The sequence below is a fragment of the Aspergillus sydowii genome, assembly GCF_001890705.1.
Source record: "Aspergillus sydowii CBS 593.65 unplaced genomic scaffold ASPSYscaffold_4, whole genome shotgun sequence".
Classification (NCBI taxonomy): Eukaryota; Fungi; Ascomycota; class Eurotiomycetes; order Eurotiales; family Aspergillaceae; genus Aspergillus; species Aspergillus sydowii.
Genome location: NW_024467862.1, coordinates 2,324,101 through 2,348,400, shown reverse-complemented (window position 1 = coordinate 2,348,400; position 24,300 = coordinate 2,324,101). Strand labels below are relative to the sequence as shown.

At 49.7% G+C, this 24,300-nt stretch overlaps 9 protein-coding genes across 9 annotated transcripts; 8 read left to right on the top strand and 1 right to left on the bottom strand.

The window, feature by feature from the left end:
* Nucleotides 1-116: 116 nt before the first annotated feature.
* Nucleotides 117-4,270, top strand: ASPSYDRAFT_176768 (putative respiratory complex assembly protein Rmp1). Its single transcript, XM_040843464.1, has 6 exons — nt 117-206; nt 307-323; nt 381-404; nt 466-878; nt 944-1,497; nt 1,780-4,270. Exons 1-6 carry the CDS (start codon nt 194-196, stop codon nt 4,080-4,082), a joined length of 3,324 nt encoding a protein of 1,107 aa, XP_040703994.1. The 5' UTR covers nt 117-193; the 3' UTR covers nt 4,083-4,270.
* A 203-nt stretch (nt 4,271-4,473) lies between these two features.
* Nucleotides 4,474-7,396, top strand: ASPSYDRAFT_44620 (phosphatidylinositol-3-phosphatase YMR1). Its single transcript, XM_040846878.1, has 3 exons — nt 4,474-4,678; nt 4,762-5,247; nt 5,307-7,396. The coding sequence occupies exons 1-3, from the start codon at nt 4,655-4,657 to the stop codon at nt 7,065-7,067; spliced, it is 2,271 nt and encodes a 756-aa protein (XP_040703993.1). The 5' UTR covers nt 4,474-4,654; the 3' UTR covers nt 7,068-7,396.
* A 291-nt stretch (nt 7,397-7,687) lies between these two features.
* ASPSYDRAFT_57637 (40S ribosomal protein uS3) lies at nt 7,688-8,803 on the top strand (the record flags this gene model as incomplete). Its single annotated transcript, XM_040849401.1, has 3 exons — nt 7,688-7,841; nt 8,003-8,316; nt 8,468-8,803. The coding sequence occupies 3 exons, from the start codon at nt 7,688-7,690 to the stop codon at nt 8,801-8,803; spliced, it is 804 nt and encodes a 267-aa protein (XP_040703992.1).
* A 436-nt stretch (nt 8,804-9,239) lies between these two features.
* ASPSYDRAFT_148400 (phenylalanine--tRNA ligase subunit beta) lies at nt 9,240-11,523 on the bottom strand (the record flags this gene model as incomplete). Its single annotated transcript, XM_040841812.1, has 9 exons — nt 9,240-9,403; nt 9,475-10,283; nt 10,345-10,586; nt 10,638-10,904; nt 10,971-11,100; nt 11,154-11,230; nt 11,287-11,306; nt 11,373-11,413; nt 11,471-11,523. The coding sequence occupies 9 exons, from the start codon at nt 11,521-11,523 to the stop codon at nt 9,240-9,242; spliced, it is 1,803 nt and encodes a 600-aa protein (XP_040703991.1).
* An 819-nt stretch (nt 11,524-12,342) lies between these two features.
* Nucleotides 12,343-14,677, top strand: ASPSYDRAFT_57635 (protein phosphatase 2A structural subunit TPD3; the record flags this gene model as incomplete). The annotated part of the gene is made up of 9 exons (XM_040849400.1): nt 12,343-12,405; nt 12,472-12,577; nt 12,645-12,796; nt 12,847-13,338; nt 13,396-13,510; nt 13,572-13,716; nt 13,785-13,885; nt 13,939-14,276; nt 14,339-14,677. The coding sequence occupies 9 exons, from the start codon at nt 12,343-12,345 to the stop codon at nt 14,675-14,677; spliced, it is 1,851 nt and encodes a 616-aa protein (XP_040703990.1).
* A 662-nt stretch (nt 14,678-15,339) lies between these two features.
* Nucleotides 15,340-16,114, top strand: ASPSYDRAFT_44614 (ferric reductase-like transmembrane domain-containing protein). Its single transcript, XM_040846877.1, has 2 exons — nt 15,340-15,426; nt 15,514-16,114. The coding sequence occupies exons 1-2, from the start codon at nt 15,399-15,401 to the stop codon at nt 16,056-16,058; spliced, it is 573 nt and encodes a 190-aa protein (XP_040703989.1). The 5' UTR covers nt 15,340-15,398; the 3' UTR covers nt 16,059-16,114.
* A 538-nt stretch (nt 16,115-16,652) lies between these two features.
* On the top strand, nt 16,653-18,525 carry ASPSYDRAFT_149732 (putative capsule-associated protein CAP1; the record flags this gene model as incomplete). Its single annotated transcript, XM_040841937.1, has 2 exons — nt 16,653-18,415; nt 18,474-18,525. The coding sequence occupies 2 exons, from the start codon at nt 16,653-16,655 to the stop codon at nt 18,523-18,525; spliced, it is 1,815 nt and encodes a 604-aa protein (XP_040703988.1).
* A 570-nt stretch (nt 18,526-19,095) lies between these two features.
* Nucleotides 19,096-21,155, top strand: ASPSYDRAFT_201498 (alpha/beta fold hydrolase). The gene is made up of 3 exons (XM_040843801.1): nt 19,096-19,392; nt 19,455-19,924; nt 19,989-21,155. Exons 1-3 carry the CDS (start codon nt 19,254-19,256, stop codon nt 20,799-20,801), a joined length of 1,422 nt encoding a protein of 473 aa, XP_040703987.1. The 5' UTR covers nt 19,096-19,253; the 3' UTR covers nt 20,802-21,155.
* Nucleotides 21,156-21,253: 98 nt separating this feature from the next.
* Nucleotides 21,254-24,231, top strand: ASPSYDRAFT_44611 (glycogenin). The gene is made up of 6 exons (XM_040846876.1): nt 21,254-21,639; nt 21,697-21,724; nt 21,789-21,895; nt 21,971-22,558; nt 22,634-23,211; nt 23,269-24,231. The coding sequence occupies exons 1-6, from the start codon at nt 21,607-21,609 to the stop codon at nt 24,074-24,076; spliced, it is 2,142 nt and encodes a 713-aa protein (XP_040703986.1). The 5' UTR covers nt 21,254-21,606; the 3' UTR covers nt 24,077-24,231.
* The last annotated feature ends 69 nt before the right edge of the window (nt 24,232-24,300 follow it).

Genomic DNA, 24,300 nt, shown 5'->3' with positions numbered 1-24,300 from the left:
CTTCGGCCTCGAGCAAAGTCACTCGACCGCGGGCCCATTTGGCGGTGAGTATCTGCCGCCAGATTCTTGCCCACCGCCTTTATAGAATGGAACCGAGGGTGTCGCAACGATGACAACGGGGATGAACGCCTAGATTGGTGCGAATTGGAGACTGTTCTTATTATCCCTTAGTCGCATATGATCTCGGACGAAAATGCAGGCCTTTGGTATGTTATTGCTTTATCCAACATTCCTCCTTTCTTCCCCATCATTCGCCCGTGCGATGACCTCATTGCTTTACCATTCTGCTAATCGCGACACATGCAGTCCCCAAAAACAGAAGGGCAAGTCCTGTTCTACCTGGTTGAATATGGATATATAATGATAACCTTATCTAATAGCCCAGGTTTGAATTAGTTCTTCGAGTGAGCATCCCCGGTCCTTCCTGCGATCCATTCGGCGCTGACGGGCTGGTTTGCAACTTAGATTATCGACCTCAACAACATTCCTCTCGTTAGCGGAGCGGCATATATAAAATGGCGGTTACCTTCTTCAAATGCCAACGAGCATCATGGGACAACCGACAAATCGCTCATCCATGAGCATAAAGCATCTTGGCACTATGAACGGGCCGTACAAGTCAGGATGACGATCGAGCGCGACCAAACACTCCATGAATGCGAAATCCAATTTGAAGTCATACAGGAGTTTTCATCTGGGGCTCATGCTGAGAAGAACCTTCTAGGGAGGGTAAAGCTCAATCTAAGCGAGTATGTGGACAAAAGCGATGACGACGAGGGTATCGTGCGTCGATACTTGATGCAGGACAGCAAGATAAATAGCACACTCAAAATCGGCATATCTGTGCAGCAAATAGACGGAGATCGAAACTTCACCACGTATGTCCAATATCTCGAAACGTCTATACCCATTTCGTTCGGCGAGCATTGCTAATGATATTTAGTCCGCCATTAAAATCCGCCATGGCTTTCGGTGGCATAACAGGAGTTGTGGCTTCTGAGCAGGCCGAGGCTGATGACTCGGGCCAGCCACCCTTGATCAATACGCAGAGTCGAGAAGTTGCTGATATGCAAGAGATGTACCGACGTACATTGGCGGCCTCCTGGACTTCTCGCGCGGACGACCTACCTGCGGATAAATTAATTGAAGGGCTATTCTCTGGAAATGTCGGCTGGGCCGACTCACAAGATCCTGACTCCACGCGGTCTGAGGGTTATTATGATGAACGTTCTTCGCACCGTGGTGCAGGCACCGCTAGCCAGACCGGAACGCGCAACCTTCTATCTCCGGGGTTTGAAAGGCGCGCAAAGAACGCGAGCCGCTCAAATGCAAGCAAGACGCTGGAATTTTCTCCAGCGATTGAACGCACCGGAAAAAACGGAAGCATTGAACACCAGCTCTATGACAATGCCAAGGGCAAGACTTGGAGAAATCGTAATACAGAACATGAGCTGTCGGAGTTCGAGGTCCGTGAGGATTTACGGAGCTGGGAAGTTAGTAATATACAATAACCCCCTACGGTCTATATAATGCCAGATACATTTATAATCTTAAAGTCCTTGCCTTGTCCTGCCGATGCAGGTGGCCGACTCGATTTCCCCCAGTGTCCAGACTGGGAACTACTCGAGTATAGCAAGGGAGGATCCCTATCGATAAGACACCGGCCCATCCCTATTTAGGATTAGTGCCAGATTATTTCCAAAGCTTCAGCACGCGGATTGTCGCAAACCTCAAGACCTGTCTTGCCAGGTCGTCCGTCCCCAATGCTTTCCCGATCAGCTATAAAGGCGGGAGGCCTTATAAATCGTCAATTATTTTCATCATGTCGGCCACACACCGTTTGCGTCTCGTCAACCCAACGTGGGCATCATCTTGTTCGATACCAGAATACCGCCAGCAATTCCAGCGACGACACACACCATGATCGCCCGAGCCGCCATCGCGAATCCGATCGAAAGCGAAGTAGGAGGAAGCTTGGGAATAAAAGTCGGAGAGTCGAGCTTGAATATTCTTCCCTTGGAAAGCCGGGCGAAGTCCTTGTCGTGCGGGAGAAACCAAGCCGACAGCGTCCGCTCAGAGCATCGTCCGAGGAAGAAGCAGGCGAACTCCCGATCATGCTGAGCGAGCTCCAGCCAGATACATCTTATTCCGATAGCGCGGTGATAGCGGAACGGATTGAAAGCTTCCTCGCACCGCATCGACCCCGAGAACAGTTGGCACCGCCCGATTGGGAAGATCTCCGAAGCAGGCTTCGGCCATCCTTTACGGCTCCCCAACTTTCCAAGTATATTTCTACAACGTTGAAAGCACGACATGATAGTACTGAAGGAATTCCAGCACATCCCGAACACTGGAATGCAGAGTGGAAACCTGGCACTTCACACTACCTAGAGACAGGACCGGCATCCCAAGAGACAATCGCCGATAGAATTGCTGCGTCCCAGGATCTCAAAGGCAAGGATCTTTTAATTGAGCGAGTTCTTCGCGATTGCTGGCAACTTGGGCAGGCGGGCGAAATTGGACAGCTCGATATCCGCCTTCCCCGTTATTCCCTGACCCTGCTTACAGGTTCTAACTATTTTTCGTTTGAAGAGCTGGCTAATCTACACGAAACGGCAATCGATGTGACACATTCTTTGGGACTCGTGAGGGTCACTGGAAAGCAACGCCCGTGTGAATCGATCCGTGAGATCATCAATGATTATACCAAAAGGATACAATCAGTTGAACTCGGTCTCCCGTCTCGAGACAACGAGAATACTAAAAAATTTGCTGAGGCGCTTAGCCCTGGCTTTATTTCCTGGGTTGAGACTACATACAAGGTCTCCTTCGAGTTGGATTCGTTACAGTTCCCCAATCGGATGCATGTTCTTCCCGAAAACGAAAGGAATGTGGAAGATGCTCGAAGAACCCTGCACCTAGCATTCAACAAAGCTGCTTCACCCTCTACGCCATTCAGCACTTACTTTCCTGCTTCAAAGCTCTCGAAGATGTATGATGTCGACCTTGGAGAGGCTGCCCCATGGCAGGTTCGGGAGAAGCCATGGTTTCGATGGCAGACGCCAGAGAGCGAAAGGTTGCCGATCCTACCTGGTTATCTCCTACATGAGGGGCAATCCGATCTCTGTAAAGAACTACTTACGTCCCTTCGACGACAACCCTCTTGGAGTGCGAAATTTGGATCTGCTATTGAAGTCCGCGAGTCAATAACAGCAACGCTTGGTCAATGTCTCTTCCTCCGCAAGCCGACCATCGAAAAAGGACAGGCCAGCGCCTCTCAGTTAGGTCAAATGTCTCTTCTGCGGACCTTCGTTAGTGATGTGCCTCGAGTTTCACGGCTTCTTGGTAAACTGTCGCCAAAGCGTGTTGAGTCAACCTCTTATCGCATTCGGCTGGTGCCTTCGGCGCTCCATGCAAATATCTTTCCATCCCTCGAGCTGGAGCTCACCCACCCACCCAAAAATATACGCAAGCACCAAAATGAATTAGTCATCAGTGGTGCACAAGTTAACTTGATGGAAAACAGCGTCGACCACTTACTACCAGAGAGCATCGCGGACATTCGGTTCACAAGAAAGTTGACACATGACCTTTTAACTGGACCCCATGGAGTATCTTTTCTGGATTCTGTCCTTGAAGACGTACAACTTGAACTCAAAAAAAGCAGAACCAGTAATAAGGATATTCCTCTACCGGCATTCACAACACTAAATCTACCAAGTTACCTTCTACAGCAAGACAATGAGAAGGTAGACATGACTGCATGCACTAAGGCTGAATATGTTTATCAGCCGGTGAATGATGTTCAAGGGACACTTGTGAACCAGTATGATGTCCGTGATTGGCGTCTCTTCCATGCTTCTTACGACGGTGGGCCGTATGGAGCCCATTCGACGACGGATCTCTACCTGCAAACGACATCAGAGCCTCGCTACATTGATGAAATCCACCCCGGCAAGTCTGTTTCATCACGTCGGCAGATTGGTAAAGATTTTGTTCTATTTTACAACGTCGCCTGCGACATGGTTTCTGGCCTGGAATTGGATGCAGAAGAGCGTGCGGTAGCTGGAATGAGGGTATGAGGGGACGGGCCGGTGTGCATAATCGTATTTTGGTATAGACGGGCGTGTAATTATCTTGAGAAGCGATGTATATATACTGTATTTCAAAGGGAACTGCTTGATAAGTACATAAATTGAATTATATATAATAGGACTGATGACAATTTTTTATGTTGAGTTGTGAATGTCAAATGCAATGAAAATCAGCTGACCATAACCCAAACACAACTTCACTGCTATGGTGAAAACTAGATGGATCTACATAGCTTGTAAGAAGTGCATGCCGTGCCTGGTCTGAACTCTCAGCTCGGGTGTCTTGAAAGTAAGGCGGGTGTTGACGTAGTTGTCCAATTTAGCGAGGGGCCCGCATCTGACCGAGTCCGTGCATCTGGCTCCTGATCTGATCTGACACTGCAAACAATCGCTTTTTCTATTGATATATTTATTTTGAAGACATTCATTTTTTTCTTTTCCACTTTTCTTTTTAATATTGCACAGTGTGAACTGTGGGTTCCTCTAACTGAGCTGAACCAGTCTCTCTGGACCTGCGCGCAAACCAGCCATGAAGTAGGCCGACCCGTTAAGTGACAGGCATGGAGAAAACACGGGTTGCTAGGGTGTGTTAAGCCCAGACTTCGAGAATACTGCTATAATTTGACCTTTAATGGAATGGAACTGATTGCGATTCATCTCACTCTAGGTTGAAGATGTAACCTTAGCACGCCGTGGAGACCAAGCTGTCGGCACCCTTCACCTCACCCCGCACCATATTATCTTCTCTGCCATCCCTCCGCAGTCTCCAGATAATATACAGGCGCAGGGTGCGCCAGTTAAACCGAAGGAAGTTTGGATAACATATCCCATCATATCGTTCTGCACGTACCGCCCAGCTCCGGCCATATCCCGTCAGCCGTCGTCCATCCGCCTGCGATGTCGAGATTTCAACTTTATTTGTTTCTACTTTACGAATGAGAACAAGGCTAGAGACGTTTATGAGAGTATAAAGTCGTGGACTTGCAAGTTAGGACGGATAGACAAACTTTACGCCTTTACCTTTCAACCGCCTCCTCCCGAGCGTGCATTCAATGGTTGGGAGCTCTATGATCCTAGCAAGGAACTGGCGCGACAGGGTGTCGACCGCGATGGCCGTGGTTGGCGCATCTCGCAGATGAACTCTGACTATGGGGTATGTTCGCCTATAGCGTTGCTATTTTCTTTCGTACAACCAGCTCAGCTGCCTTCTAGTTTTCGCCAACCTATCCCTCCCTTTTCGCCGTGCCTACCACCATTTCAGACAACACATTAAACTATGCCGGACGGTATAGATCTCGTGCGCGGATACCGGTATTGACCTACTTACACCCTGTCAACAATTGCTCGATCACAAGAAGCTCCCAACCACTGGTGGGCTTCCGTGGAAATCGGAGCATTCAGGATGAGAAGCTTTTGGCTGCCATTTTCGCCACAACTCGATCAGAAAGACCGCTTGCCAACTTCACACCACCGCATCTAGAAAATGAGTCCTCGACATCCACGCAGGGCGAATCGTGTAGTAGTCAAGGCTGGCCGGAGGCCACAAACGCCGAAGACCTGGAAGCCGAGCTTATTTCGTCGTTTGACGAAGAGTCGCAAGATAAACCCCACATATATGGCGCGCAACAACATAACCTGATCGTCGATGCGCGACCCACCGTCAATGCTTTCGCCATGCAAGCCGTGGGCCTTGGCTCTGAAAACATGGATAATTATAAGTTCGCGACGAAGGCGTACCTTGGAATTGATAACATCCATGTTATGAGGGATTCATTGAACAAAGTGATCGATACCCTGAAAGAGTCCGACGTCACCCCGCTTGGTCCGAACCGGGACCAGCTCGCAAAAAGCGGTTGGCTGAAGCATATTGCTGGCATTCTGGACGGTGCAGGTCTTATCGCTCGCCAAGTTGGTCTTCAGCATTCGCACGTGCTGATCCATTGTTCGGATGGATGGGATCGTACAAGTCAGTTGAGCGCGCTAAGCCAACTTTGTCTCGACCCTTATTACCGAACTTTAGAGGGATTTATGGTCCTGGTAGAAAAGGACTGGCTTTCCTTCGGTCACATGTTCCGTCATAGGGCAGGACATCTGAACTCTGAAAAATGGTTCCAGATTGAGAACGAAAGAATTGGAGGTGACTCCGGGCGGAGTTTCGGTGAGGGCAGCGGTGCTGGAAAGGCAATTGAAAACGCATTTCTCAGCGCTAAAGGATTCTTTAACCGGGAAAATACAAGCCGTGAGACTCTGGGCGAGTCGGATGGAGATACTCGCGAATATGACTCCGACAGCCCTAGTGCTAAGAAATCTAGTTCCGTACCGAGGACGGCAGTCGCTGAAAAGGAAATTACGAAACCGAAGGAGACAAGCCCTGTCTTCCACCAATTCCTTGATGCGACATATCAACTGTTGTACCAGTATCCATCCCGTTTTGAATTCAATGAGCGATTCCTGCGGCGTCTACTCTACCACCTGTACTCCTGTCAATATGGTACATTCCTCTACAACAGTGAGAAGGAGCGGGTGGAAGGAAAGGCCAAGGAGCGAACACGCAGTGTCTGGGACTACTTCCTCGCTCGGAGGGATCTGTTTGTAAACCCCAAATACGAATCCGACATTGATGACAACAAGCGAGGCAAAGAACGATTGATTTTCCCACAGGTTGATGAAGTGAGATGGTGGAATGAGGCGTTTGGCCGGACAGACGCGGAAATGAACGGACCACGCATATCCAGCAACTCCCAGGCCAAATTTAGCGAAGGCTCAGATGCAGAGCGGCGTGTTCCAGTATTAACAGGTCTTGAATCCTCTACTCATGCCCTCGGTAGTGGTCTGGCTGGTAACCAGGCATCCCCAACACCAAATGGGGCGACCGCGGTGACATCCGGGATATCTAGCCTGTCCCTATCTGCAAACAAAGATCAAAACCACAATGCAGAAAGTATGAGCCAGATGGAGGTCGAGATGCGATGAGGGGTCTTTAAGACAGATTACGGCAATGAATAAATTTATACTGCGATGGGATTACACCCGTGTGCTAAGCGTCAGTCTCAATGGGCTTCTATAAGTCAGTATTTTAGCGCTACTAGTTCCTACCCTATTTGTATGGATTTCTTTGTTTCGTCTAAGTTTTTTGGCCCTACTTCGGAGTACGTAGTTTTGTTTGCTATTGGAGCAGTTTGAAGTTGGTAGCTGCCAATCATGGCTGACCGTCTGTGGGAAAGCAGAACACAATGTGAGCTAGGTAGTTGATTATCAACGAGTTATAAAGAATGGGCTTATTGGCAAAAAGCTCCTTCGGCTCCGACATTGGTGCACCCACTTGCGATATCGAAGTATACACTTGGTGCCTTGGCGCCTGAAAAAGCTCGGACGCCAAGGCGACCGAAAATGGGAAGGCGCGAGCGGAGAGCAAGCGAGGGTTGAGCCCTGGCCCGAATAGGAAGGCGAAGCCCTACTGCCAAAATTCCCCACTAACGCCGAACTTCTCAAAACCGACCTGACCTCGAACGACTTTCCAACTTTGGTGCACCGCCTATCACCGTGTCCTCGGCCGTTTCTTCGACAACTAATAAACCAGCAGAAACGCAATCATGGCTGCTGTCCAGGGAGCTATTTCGAAGCGCCGCAAGTTCGTCGCCGACGGTGTCTTCTATGCCGAGTTGAACGAGTTCTTCCAGCGCGAGCTGGCTGAGGAGGGCTACTCCGGTGTCGAAGTCCGTGTCACTCCCACCGTCACCGACATCAGTACGTTCGCCCGTTTTTCGTTTCCCCTGGATCTTTTAGATGGAAAGAGAGGAAGGAGAGCAAAGGAATCGGATTGAAGAAACACCAAGAAAAACGCTGGGACAAATGGCAGAGTTGCGGAAGAATTGTGATTGCTAACGGAGGCTCTTGTTTTTTCATAGTCGTCCGTGCCACCCACACCCAGGAGGTTCTCGGAGAGCAGGGTCGCCGCATCCGTGAGCTCACCTCTCTCATCCAGAAGCGTTTCAAGTTCCCCGAGAACTCCGTTTCCCTCTATGCCGCCAAGGTCCAGAACCGCGGTCTCTCCGCCGTCGCTCAGTGCGAGTCTCTCCGCTACAAGCTCCTCAACGGTCTCGCCGTCCGTCGGGCCTGCTACGGTGTTCTCCGTTTCATCATGGAGAGCGGCGCCAAGGGTTGTGAAGTTGTCGTCTCCGGAAAGCTCCGTGCTGCCCGTGCCAAGTCCATGAAGTTCACGGTATGTTTGCTGTGATATCCTGTGGAACATCAATGGATTAGATGTCTTTGAACGGAACCCCCTGTGTATAAGCGTGGGGTGTAAATTCAGCGACCGCTATTCTCCACTGGTTTCTGGTTGCGCGAAATTGGTCACTAATTTTACTTCCCAGGACGGATTCATGATCCACTCCGGTAACCCCGCTAAGGAGTTCATCGACTCCGCTACCCGTCACGTTCTCCTCCGCCAGGGTGTCCTTGGTATCAAGGTTAAGATCATGCGCGGCTCCGACCCCGAGGGCAAGGCCGGTCCTCAGAAGACCCTCCCCGACTCCGTCACCATCATCGAGCCCAAGGAGGAGCAGCCCGTTCTGCAGCCCGTCAGCCAGGACTATGGCGCCAAGGCTATTGCCGCTCAGCAGGCTGCCGAGCAGCAGCGCCTGGCCGAACAACAGGCGGCGGAAGGCCAAGAAGGCGGTGCCAGCGGCGAGGCTTATGCCCAGGAGTAATCTGGTTTTATCTTTGTTCCTGTCATCTACCCTATTTCCATGATCCAAAAATAAAGAACTCTATGAACTTCGAAAATCTTTTCTTCATGCCGCGTATGCGGAAACCGACTGTATAAAGTACCCAAATGCTGAGCAAACGGAGCACCCTCTTCTCGTTCTAGGTCTACGTTGTCTGTACAATGGACCCGCGCCAAATGCATAATCTAGATTGGAAAGATGTTAGTATGTAGTAGGACTGTATTTCCATACGTCCACATGGGATCGCCGTCAAGCATTTCAATTGCAGGTGGGCAAATAATATTTCACTTTTTGTTCATCTTTATAGCTCATGAGATCAGCGTAAAGCAACCATTTACAAAGAGTATCGAGCGACACGAGATGAGGTATCTATCTATGCTCTAAATCGCCAATTTACCGAATCCACTCCACATCTCGCTCATAGGAAGGCCTCGATGTTAATCTCCAACGTGCTGACGGGATATTTCATTTCGTAGTTCTCCAGCACGGTCGGGTGAAGAATACCAAAGGTACCGATGTTGTAGTCCTTGCCGCCGATGCGAACGTGGATTGAGGCTGCGTGGCCGGGGAAGAAGGTCGGGTCTGTTATTTTGGGGAAATGGTTAGAACGGTCTATCCGCGGGGAGAATAATGGACTTGATGTGAGGACTTACCTTCCAATTCTTCGATCCAGTAGTGGGAGTCGTTCACCTCGGGGTTCTCGAGACCTTCTTCTCCTGTAATGAAGGCGCTCTTCATCATTGCCATGACGCGGTCTAGAAGACCGTGCACAACTTCGAAACCGCTGGTCTTGCCGTACCAAGCAGCAGCAAAGTGTCTCTCGTTCCGGCTTTTACGCTCCATTGACATATCCTTGAAGGCCACATCACTAACCTCGAAGATCTTCATTGGGACGGTGTGGTGCTTGTTCTCGCGAATAGTTTTCAAAAGACCGGGCAGAAGGCTTGTGCGCACGACTTGGAACTCGTGAGTCTTGGGGTTAGCCAATTTGACAGCAGTGTTGCCGTCGTCTTTGCGGTTAAGCCAAGCAAAGTTCTCGTCATGCGAGCACAGGATAAGAGGCAGAACCTCAGACCAGCCTGCCATTGCGGCCTCTGTGCGGATAATGTCGGAAAGCTTGTTGATTGGCAGAGGTTGGGCAACCGTGCCTGATTTGCTGGGGAAGGAACGGGGAAGGTTGTTGAAGCCGTAGGCAATTGCAACGTCCTCCATGATGTCCGCTTGATGGAGAATGTCTGCGCGTGTCGGGGGAATGTGGACGTCAATGAGATCAGGAGAGGTAGTGGATGGTGTTGCTTCATATGCCATCTTTTTGAGGAGTCTGCAGATCTCTTCAGCCGAAAGCTGCAAGCCGCAGCATTGGTTGATATAGGACACTTCAGCCTGTGTAGTCCGAGGTGCAATGTCAGGAGTTACCCTCGTCTCGCCGTTGTGCTCAGAAACAATCTGGACGGGCTCAATGCTATTCCGCGGTAGATTAGTCGTCTGGGATTCTACGAAGCAAGAGTGTATAGAGTACTTACGTGAAGGGTTCGGATGTGTATTGAGAGAACATGGAGACCATGATCTTATTCACGATCTCCACCTTCGTCTTATCAAGTGCAGTAATTTCGATAAAGATATTCTTGGTGTTCAGGCTAATTTTCGAATGATCACCGTTGATAATGGGCGGAAGAGAACAGACGGTTCTGTTGGCATCGTAGATGACCGGGTAGACTGGAGAGTCGCGAATGATATGGAGGTACTTGCCCAGGTGCTTGTCTTTCTGTTATAAGGGTCAGTATACGCACAACTCTGCGCCTGCAGTGGATCCTACATCGTAGAAAGCCATGAGCTCCTCGCCGTTCAACTCCTTTGTCTGGTTGAGAGGCACGAAGCGGATGTCCTTCGGCGGTAGAGCTTCGTAGGTGAATGGTCCCTTGATAGTATCCAGGTCATGGGTACCGATGGAGACGAGCGTTCTTTGCCTTGCCAGATTTTGGTGAAGTTTATCTTGCAGAGCTATGAAAGATTCGTACCGAGCCGGGTCGAAAGTGACATTGCGAAGGATTGCGCCAGAGACAAGAGGTCTAATCTTCATTGTCTGTGATCAATTAGTTAGCAGTTGCACACGGCTCTCGCAAGCTTTGGTAATGCAGGGTTTACCCACATCCTCCTTGACAATGATCTTCTCAAGTTCCCCGCTCGGGGGTTTGACTAGCTTATACTTGGGAAGAGGCGTCCTCTCCAGGAAGATGTTGAGCATGAGAGCAATCCCTTCAAAGCAAAGCAAGTCATATCTGCAGTAATTACTCAGTATATGTGCCCAAAAGTTTCAGACTCTGGGCCGTACCGGTTCGCGGGGATTTCAATCTTGAGTTGAGGTGGTTCCTGCACGCCATTCACGACTGGGCGGTCCTGGTCTGTTGTCTGGTTTGTCTTAGCAGCAAATTCCGAGGCTGGAGGAAGGGAAATGGAGGGTTTACATCTTCGTCGAGTTCAATGCCTGTGTTTCAATGCCGTCAGCGCAAACCCCACCAAAGACCGGGAGGAGTGTGGAGGGAGAACATACCAAATTCGAAACATAGCTCATCGAATTCCTCAGTGGTATACCTAAAACATCTGGATCAGATATGAGACCTTCATCAATATACACACATTTGCACATACCCTCTACCGAGCTCCTTAAAAAGGGCGGCCTTATCGACCGAAATGGTGGGCATGATGGGAGGGGTTCTGGTTCGCAGCCAGATGAGTCAAAATATCGCTTGCAAGGGTGAAGCAAACTCCCACGACCTGTGACTGGGATATCGAACAGGCGGAGTATGTCACAATTTAACAGTGTAAGAATGCACCTGAGTTCTGCCCGCGGTTGGGTACAATTCGGGGTCGCAGCACAGTTCGGAGGACGGAGTCATACAAATTTGAGGAGCAAAGGCGGCGGGACGCAGCCACAGCACCGCCACAACAAGCACCCCTCCTTGAACCACCAAAAGGCGGTCACCAGCCACAGCCGATGCTCAGCAAAGCTGGGAAACGACCAACCGCCCCGTCGTCACTCTCACAACAATACCCATCCAGAATCCCGCTCTGCGACCCCAATATTCCAGTCCTCGCGACACTGTTTCCGAACCTCTCTCTTCCCCAGAGGCTCTTTAATTTGACGAATTCCTGAGGTTGGCTCCCCCAACGCTGTCTCCACCCCAATCCCGCCATCAAGGTGTGCTCCTGCTCCTGTGTCTTGCGGCGGCCCAAACCCCACGAAAGCCTCGCCCCGAGGACCTCATTGTCTACTATCCCTTTCGCTATCCACCACCTCACACTCAACAGCCTCAGCTAATCCGGGCTTGTCTAGGTGCTCGACTTGCATTCGCTCTCGTGCAATAGACCCTCGCTCTTTTATTTATTCTAGGAGGAAAAGTCGATATCTGTGTTCGCGTGATAACAGTCGTCCAAAGGAGGAATCGGACCGGCCACATTCTTGCTCTGTGGTCATTTCTTAATTCCAAAAAAATATACTAGATAATCAAAACACATCCGCGATGGAGGGTCAGGGTGAAATTGACGAGCTCTACCCTATCGCCGTTCTCATTGATGAGCTAAAGGTATGTTGCAACATTCCTTTTAGCGTACACTTAGGAACTGCCTATCCTGACTCATGAATCTTCCAGCATGACGATGTCCTCCTCCGCCTCAATGCAATTCACCGTCTTTCAACGATTGCCTTAGCTCTAGGCCCCGAACGGACTCGTGATGAGCTCATCCCATTCCTTGACGGTTAGTAATTGATATAAGCGCAACCGATACTTTCGCTTCGAATACAGTATTGATTATTGCGATTCAGATTCCGTCGAGGATGAAGATGAGGTTTTGACCGCATTAAGTGAAGAGCTTGGGTCCTTTTTAGAGTATGTTGGTGGCCCGGAGTATGGCCACGTACTGCTCTCTCCTTTGGAGAATCTAGCGGCCATTGAGGAGCCTTTGGTGAGAGAAAAAGCAAGTTATGCCAACCCTACCCTATGCATCTCTATAATAACATATTCTAGGCTGTTGAGTCACTTAACAAGATCGGCGAACAACTGTCCGAAAAACAAATCGAAGAATATTATGTTCCAATGGTCCAGCGCTTATCGAAGGCCGATTGGTTCACCTCAAAAGTATCCGCTACCGGTCTCTACTGCACCCCATACAAGAAATCCCCCTCTTCCCTGCAACAGACCTTACGCCAATTTTTCGCCGGCCTCGTACGCGATGAAACCCCCATGGTCAGACGTCAAGCCGCCAACAACCTCGCGAAGTTCGTGAAGGAGATGACTACCCCAATTGTCATTGATGAAATGATACCCCTCTTCCAATACCTAGCTGGCGATGATCAGGACAGTGTGCGTCTACTCACGGTGGATATTCTCATCGCCATTGCAGAAGAGATCCCCAAGGAGCAACAACCCAGCCACGGCGTGTTGTTGACGTCTCTGCGGAGCTTGTTTGAAGATAAAAGCTGGCGTGTCAGATATATGGTTGCGGACAGATATGAGAAAGTATGCTTGCATGTGCCCCCGAAGATGGTTTGTCTAGATTTTCTAACTGGTGCATAGATCGCGAAAGCCGTGCATGAAGAAGTCATCACTCGCGACATGGTGCCATCGTTTGTTAAGCTTCTAAAGGATACTGAGGCTGAAGTTCGCACTGCCATTGCCGGACAGATACCAGGTATATCCGCATTAGTTACCCAGGCATGGCAATAGATCAAGCTGGCTAATCGCTAAAACAGGTTTCTGTTCTCTGATTGATCGGGAAACTTTGCTCAACGAAATAATGACCAGCGTGGAAGACCTTGTATCAGATCCATCTCAGCATGTGCGCGCGGCGTTGGGGACTCAAATTAGCGGACTTGCGCCTATTCTTGGAAAGGAAGAGTGAGTTTTCCTCGAATGATTCTACGTTGCCTGATTATTGTGCCCGCTTGCTTATGGCTTTACCCCAGGACTATCTCCCACCTCCTCCCAATGTTCCTTCAGATGCTCAAGGACGAGTTTCCCGACGTGCGACTACATATTATTTCCAAATTGGAGTTGGTTAACAAGGGTGAGTTGCGAGCAAAACACCCACGAGTTGAATGCAGCTTCTAACAATTGCAGTTATTGGCATCGAACTCCTATCCCAGTCACTTCTTCCCGCTATTGTCCAACTCGCCGAAGATAAACAGTGGCGAGTTCGTCTTGCCATCATTGAATACATTCCCCTTTTGGCAAGTCAGCTAGGAGTGACGTTCTTTGACGAGCAACTCAGCGACCTCTGTATGGGTTGGCTTGGAGACACCGTCTTCTCTATTCGGGAGGCCGCCACGCAAAATCTGAGAAAGTTGACGGAGGTATTCGGCGTTGAGTGGGCCAAGGGCTCCATCATTCCAAAAGTCATGGCAATGGGCCAACACCCTAATTACCTCTACAGAATGACGACATGTTTCGCTATCTCAGTATGCAAGCTGGCACCCCGTTGACGAACCCCGAGCTAACCATGTTGTTTTTCTTCTCTTAGACACTAGCACCCGTTGTCACTCTGGAAATCATCGAGAGCTCAGTACTACCCATCCTTGACAGGCTCACCTCAGACGAGATCCCCAACATTCGGTTTAATGTTGCCAAGTCTTACGCCGTTCTAATCGATGTATTGCGACGACTTCCCGCACAAGGCACTCTAGGTGACCTAGAAAAGGAAGGCAAAACCGAGTCCCCTTCGCCCAAGGGTCAAGAGCTCATCCAACAGAGCGTCCTCCCAAGCCTGGAAAAACTCCAGGCTGATGAGGATGTTGATGTTCGGTACTTTGCAACAACTGCTGCCGGCGGCAACGAGGAGGTCATGCAGACCTCGCCGTAAAGCTGAACTATCTATTTCACTTAGGCCGGTCTTGTAAAGCACCTTAAGTGTGAGCGGACGAGAATCCTATGGCGCTCACACCTTGGGGGGATTGTCAATTTAGTCAACTTAGAAGTAGTCAGGACAACTGACTGGGGTGGGAATTCCATGGCGTTCTAAATGTAGATTCTCTTGGTCCAGTCGGATAGCCCCATAAACCTAACTTATCATGTCTGTCCTCTAAAATCCACGAATCCACGAAGCTGAGAGTTGAATGGCATCATGTGATTTGCAATTTGAGGCTAGATTATTAATTCCATCTCGCCAATTTGCTACTGCTACAAGTCTTTAAATTGATGTCAACCTGCCAGCAACAAATCGAACCTTTAGTAGATACAATTTTACAGTGAACCCAGGGATCCAGATTCCAAGCTGCTGATCAAACATTTCTTCCGACCACATGTCTTCTTCTTGGCCGTGGCATTTTGTTGCAGTCTCGGATGCCGAGAAGCAACAACGCCGCGAGCTTCTCACGCTTCGCGGATATTACGCCCAGCTGTCAATTGTCCTTGCCATTGGTCTCTTTCGATTAGTTATTGCACCGTCATCTTCGTATAACCGACGTGAAAAGCCTACAGGACGCTCTCGGAACAAATCATGGCTAGACGAACCACTTTTTAACGGTTGGTTCGAGACGCGAAGACAATATCTCATCTGTACGATATGGCTTGTTTGGTTGCTCATGCTTTCTGCTTGGAATACGGGTGATGGTGAGTGAACCCTAGCTAATTCATCGAAGCCCATGCCGAGCTGCTGCAACCATAGTCTCGAGGTAACCCGAACTAACATGCAAATAGACTACTTACATCTCACGAAGGCGCTGGGCCATGTCGGTCTATCGCAATTGCCATTACAGGTGGCCATGTCACCAGCCTTTTATGCGACGTCGACGCCACGAGCATCATCGCTGCTCTCAACTCTAACCTCTATCCCGCAACCAACGTTGACAGCGTATCATCGTCTCTTCGCGCGCGTAGTCGTCAGTCCATTACTCGTCGGGCATGCAGTTCTGTACTGTTTATTCTTCCTGCAGTCGGACCATCCCGATTTCACTTCTTTGTTCGCCAAGCGCATTCTTGATTTGGATGTCCAACTGGGAATTACCGCCGTGGTGACAGCCAGCGCGATCATGATCACTGCGCGGCCAAAGGGGACGAGTGGTGGATTATGGAAGGGCTCTGTTCAAGAGAGACGGAGTGCATTCTATGCTGCCCATCTTTTCCTCGTGGGTGTGATGTGTCTTGCGGCGTATTTCCATGTTGCGCAGGCCCAAGCGTTTGTGCTCGAATCGTTAGTGGCTTTTGTTGTAAATTTAGGATGCTGTTATATGACAGCGAAATAAGCGATATATAGTTGGAAAATTTAAAGTCGTTGAATCTTGAAAATACTACGTAGTATACGAGTCGAGGTCTAGACCCACGAGTCAAATATGATGCCACGAGCCCTCGAGCGCATGACCGCATGACTTGATGACACACTAAATGTCATGGCAGTCGGGCGGGTGGCTCAATAAACCTCAAACGGGAGGCCGGGATACGAGAAATTCTATTGGCCACCAGTTGTGAGAGACTGAGAGGCGCCAAGATGCCCGGGCACCAGTCGTGGAGCAGTCGAGAGCGTCTTGGGCTCTCTATTGTCGTTGATTTGTCCAGGGCAACCGGTCGCTTCTGTTTTTGGGGCGATTGCCGTGAAAATCCAAATAATTGACGACACGAGAGAGCGCCAAAGTGCCCCCACGGAGTGACGCAAACTCCTCCACCTGCCGACCTACCTTACACGGTTTAGTAGAAAGGCCAGCGCGAGAAGGATAAGGAGTGCTTAAAATTTGCCTGCGTCACGACCCGACATACTCCTAAGTCAAACCCGCCCCCTCGCGTCTCCGAAATGCTATTCAAACGAGGTGCTTGACGGTGTGCTGCTATCTCATCGATTATTAATGGCTGCACGTTCTTATCAGCGCCTGGGCCTACTAGTGGCAACGGGATTCCTGGTGATATTGTCACTGGTTTTTCTAGAGAGCCGCAAACCGGGGACATTTGGGAATCAGGATATCGCTCCTCCTGAACAAGCTTCTCCTCCTCCATCACAAATACAACAAGATGTTGAACTCCCAACTGATCCTGTCTCTAACTCTTCGAGCGCTCTGCATCCAATAGCCAGCTTCATTGATGATGCAGAGAAGCAGCTCAACCAGCTCCTGGAGCGTCAGTCCAAGACGCTGAAAGATGCGGTCAACGAATATCGCCGGCGCTACAACATGAACCCCCCGCCGCACTTCGACAAGTGGTTTCAGTACGCTCAGTCGAAAGGCGTTGAGCTAATTGACGAGTATGATACTATCTATCATTCTTTGCTGCCCTTCTGGGGTCTCTCGCCCCAAACTATTCGCGCCCGCGCCCGCGAGGCTCTTGGAGGTGGTAACGGTTTGTATGGGGTTCTTGTCAGAAATGGGAAGATATCGTTGCTTGAAGGACTCGGGGAAGAAGACTGGCGAAGGCCGGCCACACAAGGCATGCTCAAGGATTTCGTCAAGTATTTGCCCGATATGGATTTAGCATTCAACGTCCATGACGAACCACGAGTCATCGTGCCCAATGATGATCTCCAACGACTAGTTTCGATAGCAAAAGACCATGCCATCCCACGTGCTTTCGCGACACAGGCAGCCGTCAATGCATGGTCGGCTCGACCACGCGATATTAACAAAGGGGACCGCATCGAGGGTGTGCGCACCACTCGTTTCAATACGATATCTCGCCAGCCGGCCTGGATTGAATCGAGAATGTCGTGCCCCGCCGATAGTCCTGTTCGATCCCTCGACGAGAATTCACCAGACGACACTACAGGATACGCTCATACAGAGTTTGGTTTCATCCACAACACAACGGCTTTTTCGGATGTGTGCAACACGCCTTCCTTACGGGATACGTTTGCGTTCTTTGAACGGCCCAATACCTTCGACGTTGTCCGTGACCTCTTCCCGATCTTCTCTCAAAGCAAGGTTTCTACCTTTCAAGATATCTTGTACCCAAGTCCTTGGTACTGGGATAAGAGGGTTGAATACGTGGAGTCTCAGGATTTCAGCTGGGAAGAAAAGATCGATAAATTATATTGGAGAGGCTCGACAACTGGTGGGTGGTCTGTAAATGGGGGCTGGCGGCGACAGCATCGACAAGTAATGGTCGGAAACATCAACTCTCTGGGTATGGTCAAGGTCCTTGCAAAAAATGACAATGGGCAATGGGAATCCAAAGAGGTTAATCGCCGCAACTACCACGACCTTTTTGATGTTCACTTCACTTTTATTCAACAATGTGATGAGCACGACTGCGCCGCCCAAGAGGAGTTCTTCGATTTGGCACCACAGGAAGAGCAGAAAGGGGCTTGGTCTTACAAGTATCTCGTTGATGTTGACGGAAACGCCTTTAGCGGGCGGTATCACGCATTTCTCGAAAGCAACAGCTTAGTATTCAAAGTTTCTATGTTCCGAGAATGGCACGATGAGAGACTCAAGCCTTGGCTTCATTACATACCAATGAGCCTGAAAGGAAACGAATTCGTCGAGACCATGCGCTATTTTATCTCCGAAGAAGAAGGCAAGGTCGCAGGACCTCGCCTAGCCCAGAAAGGGAAGGATTGGGCGCAAAGAACATTGCGCAAACAGGATATGGAGGTCTGGCTCTTTAGGTTACTGTTGGAGTAAGTCCCCCTTTCTCTCCATGGGTTGAAAGGTAGTCTCTGACACATAATTTCACAGATACGGGCGTTTGGTAGACGATAATAGAGAGAACCTGGGGTTCGTGGAATGATATAATTATTTAATTTTCTACGGTGTATATATACAGTACCTTGACGGTTGCACAACCCTTTCACGAATGATGTCTCAGTTCATACCTTCTTCTCTTCCAACTTCGATAATATGTCGTAAGACGTCTATTCGTCCATTTAACATTCCCCGGCAGTAAGACGTTCAAATGTTTCGACGAATGGATTCAAGCCACTGCCGTGTCCACCACATCACCGCCGGGTGTCATAAGTGAGCGTGATAGATATACGCTGCTGTGCGATGTCATCAGTGGTGAGAAGGCAAATGACAAAAGATAAGATCCTTCTTCTGCTTGGATATCCGTCTGCCCTCACTGCTCAGATCACTCCAAGACCTCCCTTGTCCTACAGGATTCTGTTGAAAACTTGAAGTTTGGTTGCGATGGTCATTGTCTGGATGGTACGCTCCCGTAGTCGATAGCAGCGACGGGACGGGACTTGTCGCCGAACTACCTAAGGATTCGGACTCGGCCCCAATTGCACGTGAGTGGCCGAAATATACTTATAGTTAGTAGCCTGCAGCGTACACATCTTTTGTCCTTCGCTTCTTGACATGGACCTATTCGAGTTCTCTTCATAGATACCTGTCTTTGCGAGTACTACATTTTAAAGTTGTTCTTAAGCCCGTAATATCCTCTCATTGGGTCTCTTCAAGCTCAAGGAAACGGAATTTTAAGCGTTCCCTGCGTCCTGCCGGACACAACACACAAACATGACGTCCGCGCTACTCAGTTCGGCCTTTGTTTCTGGCTATGGCGGATTTACAATGATGGTATACGCAGTTAGAGCAATACTGAATGGTTCTTTTTTCAAACGAGCCACCGAGAAGGAAACCCTGGAATTACAGCTGGGTAAGTGCAGTCCACTCAAACAACGTGTTCAAGGAGGTTGATCGCAACTCACATTCGAGCAGCTCGCAATCGGTTTTGGGACCTATCGCAAAAGTGGTCGGCTTTCTCACATCATATTCACACTCTACGAAATGGGTTCAAATTCCACTACGTCTGCAATGAGCCCAACGCCGCCACCCGTGCCACCAAACCCTTGGTTATCTTCATCCATGGATTTCCTGACAGCTGGGTACTATGGCGTCATATGCTAAACGCAAAGTCTCTCCAGGGTACAGCTACTCTGGTTGCCGTTGATCTACCAGGTTTTGGTGGCTCCGATAGTCTGGATCGGTATTCCGCCACTGCGGTTCTAGAGAACCTTACCGAATTTATACTTGCCATGAGAGCAAAATATGGCATCGATAACGATGGGGCTACCAACGAGCAAAGAACCGTTATTGTTGGGCACGACTGGGGCTGCTTGCTTTCTATGCGACTGGCTGCCGAAGCCCCTGAACTGGCCAACAGGTTCATAGTAACTAACGCGCCAATTGTACGTGCTTTTGTTTCAATATGCAATGCGAGAAAGCTATATTTCGCTAACCGACAGCTCCTAGGTTTCCCTGGTATTTTCTAATATTCATCGTCGGTTGGCGTCCTCGCTGAAAATGCTCAAATCATTTCTACGTGCACCAATCCGCGAGCGTTCACTGTTGTTAAATGCCGTAAAGTCGCTGATTCCTGTTATTCTTCAAGTATGGAGCTCGGGATATGTTGCTGTCTTCCAACTACCTCCTGCTCTAGTCAGTTACGTCGGCACCGGAGGAAATCAATCGTTTCTGAAATACGCACATAAGACGTCTTACGGAAAACAAAACTTTTCTATTGTCGATGCCGCAGAGTGCATGGCTGGTTCGTGTGGCCCATCAATTCATGAAAGCAAGACACGAACGGCCGATGGCGAGGGATATGCCGAAACCGCGATCACACGGCGGGCCGCCTCCAATTTCTTTGAAATGTGCCGTTACTACCGGGAGGGCACCGCTGTTGCCCGGTGGAATAAATCAATCGAGACCATAGCTGGCCTGCACGACATTGCGCAAGCAACCGGAATCCAGCGCACTAGCAGTGGAGGCGGGCTATTCGATGAGGGACCGCGAGGAGCTCTCAAAGCCAGGGCTACCATCGTCTGGGGCCAGAAAGACCATGCGCTCGTTCGGCAGCTGTGTCTGGACGGCATTTCGGACTACCTTACCAAGGGCAGTCAGGTCACTGAGCTTCCGAATAGTGCGCACTGGACTCCGCTGGAGCGGGAGGGTCAGGTTGCATTGACCAAGGCGGTTGAGTGGGCTGTGAAAGGTGAGCAGGAGGACATCGGAATGGTCATTGGAGCTTGCTGTCCAGGAGCAACAGTGACTATTAGAAAATGAGTTGTTGGGTTTGGGGATGGTCTGGGCCTGGTCGATTCGGTACAATGCGCTGATGTTCCGATGTCACTCGCTTTCTTGGGCTGTTGATGTGCGTCCTTTTTTTTTTTCTCTCGTTATTCAGGTGCTTTGGCTACCAGCATGGGTGCCAAATGATCTGTTTTAGTGTTACTTGAAATGTGCTTTACTTTACGAATGGCTGCTGGCCATGGTGGGTGTAACTGATGACTGTCTTTCTTGTTACTGTGCTATACATATATCTTCCCATGCAAAAAGAGATATTCAATAAAGTTGAGTAATACCCCCAACCGCGAAAAACAGCGGGAGAGATTTAAATTAGCAACATTGATCAGGGCTGGTGCATAAATAAAGAAGAGGTCAAAGCTCCAGAGCTGGAGGATCAAGCAAGCCGATTGTGCCGTACGGTATTTGCCTTCCTCCCGCCTTCAATCACCCCTTGAAGCCCTTGTTTATCTCAATTCAATCGCAGGGATAGAGAGCTTCAAACCCCCCACGGAGAATAAACAACAGAGATGTTGCAGAGTAAATTTTATCGCGCATCATAGCAGTGTCCCTGGAGACAGCTCCTATCCCTGTTGGTGGCGGGCGGGGTTGCTCCCGTCAAAACGCGACTCTCGTGAGGGGAAACGTGCATCTGCGCTCTACAAACCCCCATCCTTCTTCTCTCCTCCCTCACAGCTTGGAATCGGCTTCGAGGTCGCTGACTCCGCTTACTCTCCCTTTTATTTATCTTTCCGATTGGACTTCTGAAGTTTTGGCGCATTCATTACCCTCAATCGCCTCCGGGATGCTTACCCCAGAAGGTGCAGTTTATTGCACTGTACGTAGCCCGCCCTGAGCTTGTGGCGCCATTGAATGTTGTTTAACTAGAATACAGCTCCTTTTGAGCGATAACTACCTTCCTGGTAATCCAATGATCGCTTTATGGCCGACAAATTTCACATACTAACCAGCCTATTCTCTATCTAGGCGCAGTGGTCCTTGCCCACTCATTACGCGATAATGGCTCACGGGCGAAGTTGGTTGCTTTATATACCCCCGATACCTTGCAAGCTTCCACAATAAATGAGCTTCAGGTGCGCAGTCCGCATCCGTCTACACATGAGACTGGTCTACCCCGCAACAATTCCTAACACAGCTAGATGGCTTAGGCCGTTTACGATATACTCATTCCCGTTTATCGAATGACGAACCACACCCCAGCGAACCTGTGGCTCATGGAGCGTCCAGACTTAATAGCCACCTTCACCAAGATCGAACTATGGCGACAAACACAGTTTGAGCGCATTGTATATATTGATTCCGACGTGGTAGCCATCAGAGCCCCGGAAGAGCTTCTGGAACTGGACGTAGATTTTGCCGCTGCCCCGGACGTCGGCTGGCCCGATTGCTTCAACAGCGGTGTTATGGTGTTACGACCAAATATGCAGGACTACTTCGCGCTGAAAGCTCTTGCGGAAAGAGGCATCAGCTTCGACGGTGCCGACCAGGGGCTACTGAACATGCACTTTCGCGACTGGCATCGGCTCAGCTTTACATACAACTGCACGCCTAGCGCGAATTATCAATATATCCCAGCGTATAAACATTTTCAGAGTACGATAAGCTTGGTGCATTTTATTGGATCCCAGAAACCTTGGAATGTGTCGAGACATGTGACGCCTTTCGATTCGCCCTTTAACCAATTGTTGGGAAGGTGGTGGACTATTTATGATCGACATTACTATCCTATAGCTATCGTGAGTTGCATAACTGCTCTGCGCAGCCATCAGTGATAAAACATAATCCGGGATATGAGACTAACGCACTTCTAGGAACAAATACAACCCGACACTCGAACAGCTATTCCGCAGATCCTCTATACAGACGAGTCTGTATCCGAGACGCACGTTCAAACTTCCCACGAAACCGTGCAACAACAGTACTCGGAACAGGCATCAGTTGTTGCAATAGCAGCACCTCAAACCGATATCCCATCAGGTCCGCAGCTAGAATATCACACATGCGAGCAAACTTCAAATGAGACTACCCAACTGTCATATCTTCCAGGACTAAGTGATGTGACATTGCCCACTGAACAGCCGTCAGAACGACATGACGAACCTGCACATCAACCTGTTATCAGTGTTGTTCCGCAGTATGTCCGGGGGGAAGAGCATGTAAAGACTTATATACAGCAGCACCATCAAGATCGAACCCAACGTTTTACACAACCTACCCCAACGCAAGGCCCCAGTATATCATCAGAGCAAGTTCACCCACTGGGCCATGGCGATTCTCATCATCCTCAACCGCAGGCACCTATCGAGACACAACGCACACCATCGCCTCAACCGCTACCACAGGAGGGGCCGACGTTTGAAGCGCCTCAGGCGGAATGGGATGCGTCTCGGTAGGATGAATTCCTTACTATACTATCAATTATACCTACTGACCTTTACTTCTATAGGGAACCACCCCCCCTGTATTCAAAACCCGAGGGAATAGCATTGGCGACAAAGACATACACCATGTCAGACGACCATCAGCTTTTCCAGCCGCCAGCATCCTATCCAGAAGCCCCGAAAAACATGTATTACCAGGTCCCGGCCGTGAAACCAGAGCCAAAGAAACTCACCCAGATATTCCCGTGGGAGAAAAATGCACCGAAGCCCACAAGAGTGTTCGCCGATGAGCAGCCCCAAACTCAACGCAAGCCCTCTCCGATATCCGCCAAAGAAGACTCCAGAACCTCTCAATCTCCTCACCAGACATCCTGGAAATCCGATGTACCCACCCTACCTAGTGAATCATGGGACACCTACTCCCGGTCCAACGCCTGGGATGAGGTCCCAGAAATTCAACAATACATTCAATCCATCCAAGGACCTCGCAAGGGCAGCGTCCAGGTCCTCTCAGGCGGCAGCAGTCAACAAAAGACCTCAACGCTAACACCAACCCGACAACCCGGTCACGACATCAGCACACAGATAACCGATTTCCCCAGCGAAATCGAACGCCCCAGTCTACCTGTCACACCGGCGCCCATCCACCGGGCTCCAGCAACAGGCAGCCCCGACGAATTCACAACAGACCAACTCCCCGCCGCAGAAGGCGTGCCAAGCCAGGAGGACTGGGTGGGTCTCACGGTTGATGTGTTTTTACACCTCCTTCGAGCGACGTACTTATACTGGGAGTTTACAGAATCCTTCAGTCCGTCTCGAGCGGTTGCGCCGGCGGCAGAACGGCGCCTTGGCCAGTTCAGATTCGCTGGTTGAGCGGCTTACTAGGGCTCTTGGAGATGGGGACGGTGGGAGTACGGGAGAGGAAGAGTCGATTCGCCCCCGTGCGAATTCGGACCAGATTTAGATTGATCATTTTCGACTAAGTCTATATATGCATGTTTCTTTTCCCTTTTTTTTTTTTTTTTTTTGCTCTTATATATTATTGCCACTACATTGTTTATTCTGCAGCCTTCTGATGCATTGAGTTCGCATTGTTA

Bases quoted from the DNA above. Each gene is read 5' to 3' on its own strand.
- ASPSYDRAFT_44611 (XM_040846876.1), top strand. From the start codon at position 21,607: ATGCTTACCCCAGAAGGTGCAGTTTATTGCACT. The intron at 21,896-21,970 runs GTGCGCAGTCCG...TAGATGGCTTAG, and splicing joins CCACAATAAATGAGCTTCAG to GCCGTTTACGATATACTCAT. The intron at 22,559-22,633 runs GTGAGTTGCATA...ACGCACTTCTAG, and splicing joins ATTACTATCCTATAGCTATC to GAACAAATACAACCCGACAC.
- ASPSYDRAFT_201498 (XM_040843801.1), top strand. From the start codon at position 19,254: ATGACGTCCGCGCTACTCAGTTCGGCCTTTGTTTCTGGCTATGGCGGA. The intron at 19,393-19,454 runs GTAAGTGCAGTC...ACATTCGAGCAG, and splicing joins AACCCTGGAATTACAGCTGG to CTCGCAATCGGTTTTGGGAC. The intron at 19,925-19,988 runs GTACGTGCTTTT...GACAGCTCCTAG, and splicing joins TAGTAACTAACGCGCCAATT to GTTTCCCTGGTATTTTCTAA.
- ASPSYDRAFT_44614 (XM_040846877.1), top strand. From the start codon at position 15,399: ATGCTTTCTGCTTGGAATACGGGTGATG. The intron at 15,427-15,513 runs GTGAGTGAACCC...ACATGCAAATAG, and splicing joins TGCTTGGAATACGGGTGATG to ACTACTTACATCTCACGAAG.
- ASPSYDRAFT_44620 (XM_040846878.1), top strand. From the start codon at position 4,655: ATGGAGAAAACACGGGTTGCTAGG. The intron at 4,679-4,761 runs GTGTGTTAAGCC...ATCTCACTCTAG, and splicing joins AGAAAACACGGGTTGCTAGG to GTTGAAGATGTAACCTTAGC. The intron at 5,248-5,306 runs GTATGTTCGCCT...GCTGCCTTCTAG, and splicing joins AGATGAACTCTGACTATGGG to TTTTCGCCAACCTATCCCTC.
- ASPSYDRAFT_176768 (XM_040843464.1), top strand. The intron at 879-943 runs GTATGTCCAATA...AATGATATTTAG, and splicing joins GGAGATCGAAACTTCACCAC to TCCGCCATTAAAATCCGCCA. The intron at 1,498-1,779 runs GTAATATACAAT...TTTCCCGATCAG, and splicing joins TTTACGGAGCTGGGAAGTTA to CTATAAAGGCGGGAGGCCTT.